This window comes from Ascaphus truei, chromosome 5 (assembly GCF_040206685.1).
Source record: "Ascaphus truei isolate aAscTru1 chromosome 5, aAscTru1.hap1, whole genome shotgun sequence".
Classification (NCBI taxonomy): Eukaryota; Metazoa; Chordata; class Amphibia; order Anura; family Ascaphidae; genus Ascaphus; species Ascaphus truei.
Window position 1 is genome coordinate 130,649,135 of NC_134487.1, and position 13,573 is coordinate 130,662,707.

Here is a 13,573-nt window from a genome sequence, read left to right on the forward strand (position 1 = left end):
AGAGAGAGAGAGTGTGGGGGAGAGAGAGAGTGTGGGGGAGAGAGAGAGTGTGGGGGAGAGAGAGAGAGTGTGGGAGAGAGAGAGAGAGAGAGTGTGGGGGAGAGAGAGAGTGGGGGGGGAGAGAGAGTGGGGGGAGAGAGAGAGTGTGGGGGAGAGGGAGAGAGAGTGTGGGGGAGAGAGAGAGTGTGGGGGAGAGAGAGAGTGTGGGGGAGAGTGTGGGGGAGAGAGTGTGGGGGAGAGAGGGAGAGAGAGTGTGGGGGAGAGAGTGTGGGGGAGAGAGGGAGAGAGAGTGTGGGGGAGAGAGAGTGTGGGGGAGAGAGAGAGAGAGTGTGGGGGAGAGAGGGAGAGAGAGTGTGGGGGAGAGAGAGAGAGTGTGGGGGGGGGAGAGAGAGTGTGGGGGGGAGAGAGAGAGAGTGGGGAGGAGAGATAGAGTGTGGGGGAGAGAGAGAGTGTGTGGGGGAGAGAGAGTGTGTGGGGGAGAGAGGGAGAGAGAGTGTGGGGGAGAGAGGGAGAGAGAGTGTTGGGGAAAGAGAGAGTGTGGGGGGGAGAGAGAGAGAGTGGGGGGGAGAGAGAGAGAGAGTGTGGGGGAGAGAGAGAGAGAGTGTGTGGGAGAGAGAGAGTGTGGGGGGGAGAGAGAGAGAGTGTGGGGAGAGAGAGAGTGTGTGGGGGAGAGAGAGTGTGTGGGGGAGAGAGGGAGAGAGAGTGTGGGGGAGAGAGGAGAGAGAGTGTTGGGGAAGAGAGAGTGTGGGGGGGGGAGAGAGAGAGTGTGGGGGGGGAGAGAGAGAGAGAGTGTGGGGGAGAGAGAGAGAGAGAGTGTGGGGGGAGTGAGAGAGAGAGAGTGTGGGGGAGAGAGAGAGAGTGTGTGGGAGAGAGAGAGTGTGGGGGGGGAGAGAGAGCGTGTGGGGGGGAGAGAGAGAGTGTGGGGGGGGAGAGAGAGAGTGTGGGGGGGAGAGGAGAGTGTGGGGGGGGAGAGAGAGAGTGTGGGGGGGGGGAGAGAGAGTGTGGGGAGACAGAGGAGACTGACACTGACTGGGGGTGGGGGGGTGACTGACACTGACTGGGGGTGGGGGGGTGACTGACACTGACTGAGGGTGGGGGGGTGACTGACACTGACTGGGGGTGGGGGGGTGACTGACACTGACAGGGGGTGGGGGGGTGACTGACACTGACTTGGGGTGGGGGGGTGACTTGACACTGACTGGGGGTGGGGGGGTGACTGACACTGTGACTGGGGTTGGGGGGGTGACTGACACTGACTGGGGTTGGGGGGGTGACTGACACTGACTGGGGGTGGGGGGTGACTGACACTGACTGGGGGTGGGGGGGTGACTGACACTGACTGGGGTGGGGGGGTGACTGACACTGACTGGGGGTGGGGGGTGACTGACACTGACTGGGGGTGGGGGGTGACTGACACTGACTGGGGGTGGGGGGTGACTGACACTGACTGGGGGTGGGGGTGACTGACACTGACTGGGGGTGGGGGGTGACTGACACTGACTGGGGGTGGGGGGTGACTGACACTGACTGGGGTTGGGGGGTGGCTGACACTGACTGGGGGGTGACTGACAGGGGGGGGGTGACTGACTGACTGGGGGAAGGTTACTGACTGGGGGGGTTACTAACAGGGGGGGTGACTGACTGGGGGGGGGGTTACTGACTGGGGGGGGTTACTGACTGGGGGGGACCTCTGGTGTCACACACATACTCCCATACACACATACATTCATTCACACACACACACATTCTCCCACACACACACACATACACATTCTCACACACACACAGGGGAGGAAAGGCCGCGACCAGCACCACGCAAATCCCCCACCCACCCGCGCCCATCTCCCGCTCGTGTGGGGGGCAGGCCGACATCCCCCCCCCTCCCCCCCCCCCCCCCAATCAGCAGGGTGGGTGGGAGGCACGTGGCGAGGTATCCCCCACTGGGCGCCCCAGGTGACAGTCAGCCCCGCCGTGGCCGCCACTGCCCTGCTCCCCTCGCCGGCATGTCACAGTGCCTGGCCAAGCTGCAGGCTGCATCTTCCCCCCCAGCCCGCGGCGGCATGATGCTCGTGGCGGGGGGGGGGCAGGCCGACATCCCCCCACCTCATGCGGCGGCTGCGCCATCATGAAGGTAGGGGACGCATGGGAGTCACGTGGTGAGGGCCGAGCCCCCCCCCCCGCAAGCCAACCGGGCTGCAGCAGCGGGGACCTCCCGCCCCTGACATCGATCGGTGGATCGAGGGGAAGGGGACAGGAGGAGGGGAAGGGACAGGAGCAGGAAGAGGGGAAGGGAGCAGGAGGAGGGGACAGGGGACAAGAGCAGGGGACAGGAGGAGGGGACAGGAGCAGGGGACAGGAGGAGGGGAATGGGACAGGAGCAGGGGACAGGAGAGCTTCCGCGGTGGGGAGTAGGGAGCCATGTGGGGACCAGGGGGATCGCAGGGAAGGAGCAGAGGGGCCGCAGCATGGAGAGTACTTACCCTCCAACAGAGCTCCAGGCAGAATGGCCGCTCGTTGGGGGCGGGCTCATATAGAGCCTGGCCGCGCGCCCACAAAGACTGGAGCGCGCGCCAATCAGGAGTCAGGTAGGGGAGTTTTTTTTTTGTTTTTTTTCAGCGCGAGCAGGGAAATTTCAGCGCGAACGGGGGAATTTTAAAAAAAACACGTGTGCTGCTTGGGCCAATAGTTACTCGCCCGGGGGTTAAATCCACCCGCCCTGGGCGAGTAAATGTATACAATTGTCGAACACTGTATATATATATGCACACACAGCTGTCTCTTACACATACAAATACTCTGTAATTCCATCCCTATATACCAATAGGGACCACAGTGTATCTTCACATATTTTTAGTAATGCTACAGCCTCTTACATTTCCTCACCTACCCACACCATTGATATATACTCCCACTCCACACACACCTTTTGTAAAGCGCTGTATACACTGTGGGCTCTTTACCAATTTATATTTACATGCACACACACACATCACTAACATTCAGGGACTATTTAACACATGAAGTCATAAATCGTATACTACACAAGGGGGTGTTAGGTTTCAGTCACAAATAACATTCCTACAGTATTTGCACTGTATGTAAGTTTAACCTTGCTGCTTTATTCAAAGTACCATCGCCGGAAGAAGAGATCAGGGTATCTCGAAAGCTCGCACAAATAAAAGCATTTCGTTAGCCACAGAACGGTATTGTCTATTCATATTTGAATATATATATATATACAAGTTTGTTTATGTATATGCGTGTTTTCTGTTTACAGAATTGGGTATTTATATTGTAGATGTGTTTATGAGCACTGTATGTGTTTGTCTATATTTATCAGTGAGTGCCCATTTCTTTGTCTTACCCAGGTCTCAGTCTGCTCATCCCTCCGGATGCAATTCCCAGGGGAAAAGTCTATGAAATCTACCTGACCCTACACAAGCAGGAGGATGTGAGGTAGGTGCCTCAAAACCCTCAGGTCCTGCCCCTGCATTACTCTGACAGACACATTCAGTAGGGTCCCCTGTCACAGCTCTGTGTCTGCACATCTCACATTTTTCTCTCCACCTCTTCCTTCTCTCCTTGAGGTTACCTCTAGCTGGCTGCCAGACGCTTCTGGGCCCCATCGTCAGCTGCGGGCCCCCCGGAGTCCTTCTCACCCAGCCTGTCATCCTGGCAATGGACCACTGCGTGGAACCAAGTCCTGAGAACTGGACTGTCCGTCTGAAGAAGCAGTCCTGTGAAGGCAGCTGGGAGGTAGGGCACAGAGACAGGAACAGAATGTCAGCACAGAGGAGACTGGCAATCCTGTGAGGGAAGCTGCCAGCAAACAAACACCACAATTGACAGGTAGACACTGAGTCACAGATACACACTTCTTCCCATAGGAATTATCGTACGTAAACAAAATAAGCTTGTGCTAGCAACTCCCCCCATAGTTATTTGCTACAGTATATTGCAGTGTGAGAGTGTTGCAGTTCTGCCATGCACTGCCAGAGAGCACTGTCTGCACAACAGCTTGGAGCTCTTGATAAAAGCACAGAAACATTACTAAAGACACCAAACGATCATTTATTTATGTGTAGAACTGACAATCTGTACAGCACAGTTTAGATCCATTTCTGTTCAGTAGAACTTACAAGCACAGAAAGAAGAAGGGACGTCCCCAAATTATCAAAAAACTGGAACTATTGTTCCCTACACGAGAACAGTGCATTTTGTTCAAGTTTTGCAGCTGAGATACTTTAGTAAAAAAAACAAAGCGTTAGTAATATGGTGCAGTGGATCAGGTAGATGTACAATATGTACCACGTAACACTTCGCAATTTCAAAGCACATTACAGTATTTGTAGCTTGAAACAAGTGAAGCTACAAATTAACCACAAAAGGCTTTCATTTTATATAAAGTTAATGCGGTGTAAAAATGCATAAAATTTAGCAACAATGTATTGCACTGTAGTATTGTGTATGGATTTTTCCCTATACAGTATGAGTGTTTTGGGGAGTGATTACATGGAGGTGATAGGGACAAGTTAGCTTAATAAAGGATAATGGGATGCATCAATTTCCATGTCACTCACAGTACATGTTCTCCATTTATTTGTGTAGCAACCACACTTGTTAGTTCTCTGCTTGTGTAAACCTATGCAACGTATTTAGCACCGTCATTAAATATGACAAGAAGCAGGGTTTTGCAAAGATAACAGTGCACCAACATACATTTACTGAGATGGAAGCCAAAGACGCCTTAATTGCACGTTACACTGCTGTTCACAATATTGAATAAGATTTATTTATAAACAACTACAATATCTACTATGTCAAGAGACACTGATTTTTTTAAACTTAAGATGCACAGTATTAACAGTGTTATCTTTATAGCTAGCCCCCATAGCATGTGAGATGTTCCATGAGAAATAGTCTGCCTGTAGATATCACGCAGAGCGGACAATTGTAATCAGATTTGGTTTCAGTGACACAGGGAGCCTTACCATGAAGAGATATATAACTTTGTGAACTCTATATTCCCTGTCATATGATTCCCACCTGTTTCCAATTTCCCCTTCTGTTAACTCCAATTGTATTCTGTAGGTGCCACTTAACCAGTTATACTGTAGTTTTACTTTTGATATCTACTGTTGGGCTTCATTGATTATCATCAAAAACAATGTGCGAAAGAAATCCACTTGGGCACACTAACATATCACATATCAAATGTAAACAAGTACAACAGTACCCAGCCACAGGGATCCAAGACAATACATACGACTGACTTCCATAGTTTCTGTGACAGAAGGGGATATACACTGTGGTTCCTTCTGACTAGGTGTTCAAGTAGCTTTCATCCTGCAATTCATTATTTTAACTTAAATGGTATGGTTTGTGTTCTTTGGCCAGAAAGCATTATTTTTGGTCCTTACTTATCAGAACACAATGCAACTGCAACATAGCTACAGACACTGACAACTTGCATTATTTATTTGATTATAACATTGCTTTACAACTGTTTTTGTCTTTTCACTGTCAAAACATGACATATCTGTCAAGTGAATAATAATAATAATCTGCATGAGAAACAGTAATGTTTGCATTGATAATGTTATCTCTTAATGTGGCTGTAGGTCCTTAGGTTCATGATTCCTATTTCCAGTTGATTTTGAAATGGACTATATTGGATCCCTGGTTATGGAATTATAGTAATGGGTGTCTCTATGGCTCTTATATGCAATTTATTTGGCTGGATGTGTGTGGATGATATTGAATCGTAGCTAGCTGTAGTTTGATAATGCTGCATCTTTCGGTTAAGGATTATGGATAACTGGGTAGTTGTAGCTTTATGATGTTGGGGCTCTGGTGTTTATACATTTGACATCTCTATGATATATATCCTTTTGGTTGTTGCATGTCAGGTTAATAATGTTGAGTCTGAGTTACAGTAGGTAGGTTCATGTTTGATCTTTTGGTTGGCATTATGATAATAAAGTTGGGTGTCTTGAGGCTGTAGTTTGATAGAGAATCTTTGAGTGAATAGGATAGGTCCCTGGGTACTTGTGTTTATTGCTGTTGACGATGAATCACTTGGATAGTGGTTATCAGGGTTATAGAAAATGTAACTGGTTCTCTGTAGAATCATAATGTCATGTTTCTTGCTGTTGGTTAATGATGTCTAGACCTGTGTCCCTGGTTGAATACATTTTGATGTCGCCCTGTCTCTGACTGTAGGTTCAATATACTGAATGATAGTGTTTGGCCTGTGGTAGTGGCTATTGGTAATATTGTATATATGGAAGGTTACAAGTTGAGATGTTTGGCTTTAGGTGGCTGAGGGTTGGTTAATGGTGTTTGCGTTTAAGATGCTGCACATTATATTGGATCTTGAAGTCACTGTTTATTAATGTTGTTTGGGTTCATATTGCAGGTTATATTGGATATATATTATGGGTTTATGAACAGCATAGGTTAATTAGGATTGGTTCCAGGGGACTTTAGGTTTTTATTGGATCATTGGCTGATGATGTTAAGGATCAGGTTGCTATAGATTAATGATATTGGTTTTCAGATGGTCTGTTAAGTTATGTGGTGTGGGGTGCTTTTCTGCTACAGGATGTCCTGCAGCTTGACGGAGGAAGCCCATCACACCTCTATTACTGTCACCTGGAGTCACGCAGCTGTTATCTATTCACTGAGCAGCTGGGGCGCTTCGCTCTGGTGGGAGAGTCACTCAGTATGTCAGCTACAAAGCGCCTGAAGCTGCTGCTCTTTGCTCCATCCTCCTGCACAGCCCTGGAATACAGCTTGCGAGTGTACTGCATCACCGACACACAAGATGCCATGAAGGTAAGTAAGAGGAGAAAATAAGGTATACGGACGCCACTATTGTTGAGAGAAAAATGCAGCTGTAAATACTGGCAGCCAATGAATGTGAGGGACATGCAGGAACCTGTGCCAGAGCTCTGGCTGTTGTAGGTTGCAATGGTAGACGACAACTGGTTGTGACCCCCCAACAAGTCAGGTTTTCAGGATATCCCAACTTCAACACAGATGGCTCAGTCTTTGACCTATGTTGAAGCAGGGATATCCTGACCTGTTGGGGGGTCTTGAGGACTGGAGTTGAGCCCCCCCCGACGCAGAGAAAGCACTGCAGGAGTGCTGGCTAAAACACAACCCTCGTGGAATGATTTAAGAGTTCTATGGGGAGTGGAAGGGAACGGCATGAGAGTACTTGATGAGGGGAAACAAACAGTTTTATAAGGAGCAACATAAGAGTGTTAGCTTTAAAAGAACACCTGGGATATCAATGAAACAAAGCAGTACTTGGCACACATCAGAAAGATGCCATCTTACACAATGACTTGTCAGGTAATGAAAGCAATCAAAGCAAGCAAACTGCACTCCAACAGTTGTGAAAAGGAATCATAATTTAATCTTCTCAAAGGAATGAATTAAGATTCATCTTTACAACTTCCAGTATGCAGTTTCCTTGCTTTAATTGTTTTTGGATGTAGTAACAAGCCGCTGATCACTGGAGCCCGGTTACATCCTTCTCTCAGCAAATGTGGCTATTAGTCCCTTTAGAAAGCTTTCTCTAGAACAATCTTCAGCTGATGAAAAGCAAAGTTCATCAGCTGTGTAAGAAAGCATGTGTGGCAGGCGATAGAATAGAAATATCTTAGCCAGCTGTGCCTGGTCTGAGCTTTGCCCCAAAGTGGATGGGTGCCTGACACAGCTGATACGTCACTCACCTCTTACACAAATCAAATACAGGAACACAGACACACAACTCTTATCATCTATAGGCACATACATATACTCCATTTATTGTCTGGGTCCATACACGTAGCTTACAAAATGCTGCCTACCATGTGAATGTCTTGTTAATCTGAAAGGGCTCTTGCCCAAATGTAGTGCCAGTTAAACGGGAGCCCCATGCAAGAACATATATACAGTGACTATATCCCACACGCATCACCCTCCCTTTAATTACATATTGCATGGATGCTGGATGTATACATGTAATTTGGTCATTTTATTCAGCAAACAGGATAAATATAATAGGGAGGCAAATTGAATAAATAAGGGTTAGCTTTAATAATAACTAGCTGATATACCCGGCGTTGCCCGGGATTAAAATTTCCCGCTCCCTCCTATCTCTCCGCTCCCCCTGTCTCTTTCTCCGCTCCCCTCTCTCTCGCCGCTTCCCCTGTCTCTTTCTCCGCTCCCCCCTCTCTCCCCCCCTGCACAGCTCCTGCAGCCCCCCCCCCTTGCACTGCTCCAGCGGCCACCCCCCCCCCCCCCCCCCCGCCCCCTGCACAGCTCCGGCGGCTCCCCCCGCCCCCTGAGGCAGCAGTACTGGGAGGCGGCGGTGGTGGTGGTGGTGGTGGTGGTGGGGCGCTGAGGGGAGATAGTACGGCGGTACCTGCTGAGGGGAGATAGTACCAGGGTGGTGAGGAGGAGAATGGCCGGTGGAGGTGACGTGCTGCCCCCCCCCCCCCCCCGCATGTTCCCCCGGCCGCTCGTTCCCCCCCCCCCACCCCCCCCTCCCCGGCGCTCCCGGTCACCGCTGAGTGTGGCTAGGCGCGGGGTGAGGAGAAGCTCCAGGGGAGGTTACCTGCAGTAAGGAGGAGAAGCGGGCGAGTGTGAAGTATTGAAAATTGCCTGTGAGCCCCTGTGTGTGACATCAGCCCACTGTGACGTCACAAACCCTGCCCCTCAGCCAATTGGAGAACTTGACAGCGAGAGGGGCCAACCAATCATAAAACGCACAACACCACACACAAACATTTCACTTTTATAGATATAGATAATAATAATATTTCCTTTGGACTTCCTGGGGACACTAAGCTTTTGCTTAGCTTGCTTACACATTGATGCACCACTGCATTAGTTCCGGCAAAAAAACCAGTAACGTGTTCTTCACTTCTATAGTCACTTTATAAATTCACTCCACCTGTAAAACATGTCCCCCCCATCTGTGTGCCTCCCTTATGTGCATGTCCTGCAGGAAGTGATACAGATTGAAAAACAGCAGGGAGGGCAGCTGATGGATGAGCCGCGGCTTTTACACTTTAAGGACAGTTACCACAACCTGCGTCTCTCTGTGCACGACATGCACAGCACCCTGTGGAAAAGCACCCTCCTGGCCAGCTATCAGGTATGGTAAAATGCAAAGAAACACCCTCCAAGACAACCACATCACACACTGCAACGTTTCTATCCAGAAGAATTATACTGTACAATGAGTCTGAGCTCACTGGTCATATTACATTAAGCAACAGATTCCTAACTGTAAAATGTCCTTTACGTCTCTTTCGTACAGTAATTATTCCAGCATAACAGACCTTGGGTAATTCTGGTTCATCACATAAAAAGAAACGTTTATTTTGAAGATAAATACTTACATAAAAAGAGTACAAAATGGCGGTGACGTTCCAAATAAGTTATGGTATTCTAAAACATGGTTGCATCGTTTTCTGTTTCTGAGTAGAATCTTTGTATTTGATCTTAATATCATGATAAAACTTCTCTTTCCTTCATCTTGGTGTTAATTCGTCTCTCTCTGCTCATGGTGGAACCACTATGTCCTCACATCCTGGTGGAACCAATCATTCTGTACCTCTCCGCCTGTCTCTCGCCTCTCCTCTCACATATTTATCCTGATAATATTCCTTGGGTCAGCTCTTGCTATATCTTATTATAAGAAACTGCCCACGCCTCCGTACTTACGGTAACCATATACGGCATTTTGTCTGGAACGTTCTCAGAGCTTCCGTCATAGCCTTTTCCGATTTACATCAACTAAAGCCACAGTTGTCAATAATCGCTCAAGGGTCAACCTAAGGCCTCGGCCAGGGTTCCCGCTGGCGTGCTGAGGCGCGCTGAGGCTCAGGGAAAGCGGGTGCTTTCCTTGGCCTTGTGGTTGCTTTCCCTGCGCGCCGTCAGGGGGCGGGCCAGTGACGTCACAGAGCTGGTTTGCCCTCATTGGGCTAACCGCTCACGTGACCGGCCCTGCACTCCGCAAGCGGGGAAATGTTAAATTCTGGTAAGACCTACTCTTACGCGCGCTTGCGGAAGCGTAGACGAGCCCCTACTAAAGCCGCTCTAATTGCGGCTGTAGGGGCTCAGTGCTGAGCGGGAGCGAGCGTCAGCACGGTTCAGCGAGTAAGCGCTTACCATGGCCGAGGCCTAAATAGGGTTTCTCTAGAGACCGCAGGACCGCTGCACCCTCATTATAACTCTCCAATGTACGGTAGCTGAATATAGCATCAAAATATACCAATTAAGAATATGCAACATATGTAATCTATAGAAAGAACCATCAAACAATATATTGCATACCTTGACATTCTGTCTTGATAACAGATTCACACATTACAATATAATTAGATCACCGAATTGGATTTCTTACACTCACACATGGAACTCTAACAAATGGAGCACACTGATTGGCTCATGTTCATTGTGTCATTGAGAATAGCTTGTCTTCTTACACAGCTCCTAGAATGTTCCATTGATTGTCATATGGGGAGAGTTTAAATTAACCTTATTAACAAAGATATGCAGTTATTTTGTAAACAGAGCCCCAAGATTTATACTAATAGAAAAAGATAGGGCAACTTCCTTTTGTGCAATAGATGGTTTCCTCTGCCAAGGTGTTTCCTAGAATTCAATGAGGCTTAGCTTCAAATTACCCACCTTACATTCAGGTGTTTAGCAACTGAGACACTGTCTTATTGCATAAGAAGTATGCTCAATTATCCTTGTTATTTTATTAAAATAAGGAAATCTGATATTTGGTCTTTACGCTTTTTGCTTGTTTCTGTGGCCCTTATTGAATATGCTGTGAAGACCTCTTTCCTGTGCCTTGTGCTCCAGGCCCATTCACTATGTCGTGAAAACGTCTCCCACCCCCTGATTTGCATGCAGCTGAATTCTCTCCAGCACAGGGAAACTTCACAGCATATTGAATACTGGCCTTTGTCTTGACCTCTCTCTTTACTTCTTTACTGATCTGACATTGGCTCATTTTCTCTTTCTCGCTCTCCCCAGGAGATACCGTTCTATCACATTTGGAATGGAGTGCATCAGAACCTGCACTGCACCTTCACATTGGAGCGTTTCAGCCTCAGCACCAGTGACCTCTCCTGCAGGGTCTGGGTGTGGCAAGTGGAAGGGGATGGTCAGAGCTTCAATATCAACATCAATCTGAGCAAGGTGAGAGTGCTTGTTACCAAGAGAAATACCAACTAGCAGACGGACTATTTACCCTACTACCAACCTTCTATCGTGCTTATGTTTAGGAAATAGAACCCCCCCTACTAATGTGCTACAGACGAGACCACGAGTATTCTAAAGCTTGCCTTAAACTAGCCCGGTTACATTCTGGGTATGTGCTGGGTGTAACCTGACTAGTTTAAGGCAAGTTTAAGGCATTTCTGCATTGACTAATGACCCATAGGATTAACACAGCAGGGGTCCCTGGCAGTTCAATTCAAACTGAATGGGACTGCCAGGGACCCCCACTGTTAATCTGATGGGCCATTAATCAATGCAGAAATGCTGGGTCTAGTCTAAGGCAAGTTTAAGGCATGTACCTGGGTGTACCTGGGTCTTTTTGGCGATTGCCACTGGTTTGTGTTAGAATAACCGTGGGCACTACAGTAGATTTGATCAACTCCCACTTAACTCTCATCTCTGTGTACTTATACCAGCAACTGTACCCTGCCGACGCAAGACACCCCACCCACTCGCCCTGTACTTTACTTTGCTTGCTTTTCCCCTTTTATTTGTATGTACATTTTATTTGATGTAAAGAAACCATCTATACAACACGTGACAGACATTAGAAAACAATAAAATAAGGGCCTTATTACCACACATAAAAGAAAACATTGGTATAAATGGAATAAAAAGTAACGAATTGAGGCACACATTAAGCAAAAGCCATAGAGTGACAAGGAGAAAGTACATACAGTACATGGGGAAAGAGTTAAGTGATCGTGCACAGCTATTGAAATGCTTCCTTGATGCCGTGAGTTTTCTGGGAGAACTTGAAGATGGAATGGGACGGTGTTTGGTGGATACTTATAGGAATGTTTCCAACATAAGGATTGAGCACTGAAAACGTATGCAGGTATGCAAGTTCAATATAGACAAATGGGGTAAAGAGGAAAGATTTATGGTCAGAGCAGAACATGCATGTATGGGCCAGTGAGACATCAGAGCTGAGATAGGAGGGGCAGAGCATTGAACTTCAAAAGGTGAGGAAGGAAACTTTGTAGTTAATATAAAACGTAGTGAGGAGACAGCAGTTTAATATATTAGAAGGGAGATGGAGCAGTAAGTGTTGACAAGGTTGTTAGTGAAGATATATTGATTTTCAAGGTATATCCCAGAAGAAGAAGAAAGCGAGGATATCTGTTGCAAATAACATTAGGTTAGTAAAGAGTTAAGGAGAGATCAAGAAATTATAAACTGGACTACTTCTAGTAAAAGCAATGTCTAGGTAATGGCAATTTTTGTGGATGCTGGAAGTGGCCCGTAAGTGGAGACAAAGTAAGGAGTTTGGAGAAATAAGGTCCAAAAAGGGAGACAATCAATGGGGTAGAGGAAGGAGAGAGGTCAGAGAAAAGCAATGGTCAAAATTCAAAGTCAGAGATAGCTACAGAAGTAGAGGTACAGTATGTTGTCAATAGATAACAGCCATCTGTGTGCAATGGAATGAAAAGAAGGATAACATGCAAAGGAGCTCATACTGCAATAATAGGAGTACAATAGGAACCACACCTATCTGCCTGGCCTTCAGAAAATGGACGGTGGGCGCAAAAAAGATCTGCCATAGGACAAACCCTCTAATTTAATGACAGAATGAGAGCCAAGATTCCACTAAAGCAGAGGGAAAGCGAGAGCAGAAGAGATTCACGAAGGGCGAAAGAAGGTGGGACGTTTCTTCCCTGCATTTCCACTTCACTCTGTCTCCTGTACTCTCTATTCTCCCTACCTTGACCCCAGTCCCTTCCTCACATGATGATAACTAAGAATGGTTTGGTTTAGGAGAATCGCTCATCAGGGTTTCTGCTGGAAGAGGGAGAGAAGGAAGCACCAGCTCTCGTGGGTCCCAGCGCCTTCAAGATCCCCTTTCTGACGAGACAGAAGATGATTACCAGCTTAGATGAGCCATCATCCCATGGAGCAGACTGGCGAGCATTAGCCCTGAAACTGAACCTGGACAGGTACTGTAGTAGAGCTGCAGATGAAAGTTTTACGCCTTATTATAATGGGGAAGGTGATATCAATCACTATTAATCACATCAGTTCCAGAGGCGCTTCCATTTCTTACTTTATTCGCAATGTGCTGCAGGCATAATTCAGCATGGTATAATATGGGCACAAAGACAAGAATTAATATTTAGACTAATTCAATAAAGGTTATATGAGAGATGTCACATGTCAGTTAAGTATGCCTGATTCCTCTGTTACATTGTGGTAATCTTAAATTACTGCTTAAAATAATTTTACCAGTCAGTTACAGATAAGTGAGAATTAAAAGCAAAGCACTGGTTGTTTTCTGCATTTG

The 13,573-nt window shown here is 47.3% G+C and overlaps 1 protein-coding gene across 3 annotated transcripts in view; it reads left to right on the forward strand.

The window, feature by feature from the left end:
* UNC5A (unc-5 netrin receptor A) overlaps positions 1-13,573 on the forward strand; it is a 173,178-nt gene that overhangs the window by 157,793 nt on the left and 1,812 nt on the right. For all 3 annotated transcript variants that reach the window (XM_075600795.1, XM_075600796.1, XM_075600797.1), the window contains 6 exons: positions 3,369-3,456; positions 3,588-3,756; positions 6,604-6,837; positions 9,002-9,151; positions 11,047-11,211; positions 13,051-13,229. In XM_075600795.1, coding sequence (XP_075456910.1) covers positions 3,369-3,456; positions 3,588-3,756; positions 6,604-6,837; positions 9,002-9,151; positions 11,047-11,211; positions 13,051-13,229 — 985 coding nt within the window. The remainder of the gene's footprint in view (positions 1-3,368; positions 3,457-3,587; positions 3,757-6,603; positions 6,838-9,001; positions 9,152-11,046; positions 11,212-13,050; positions 13,230-13,573) is intronic.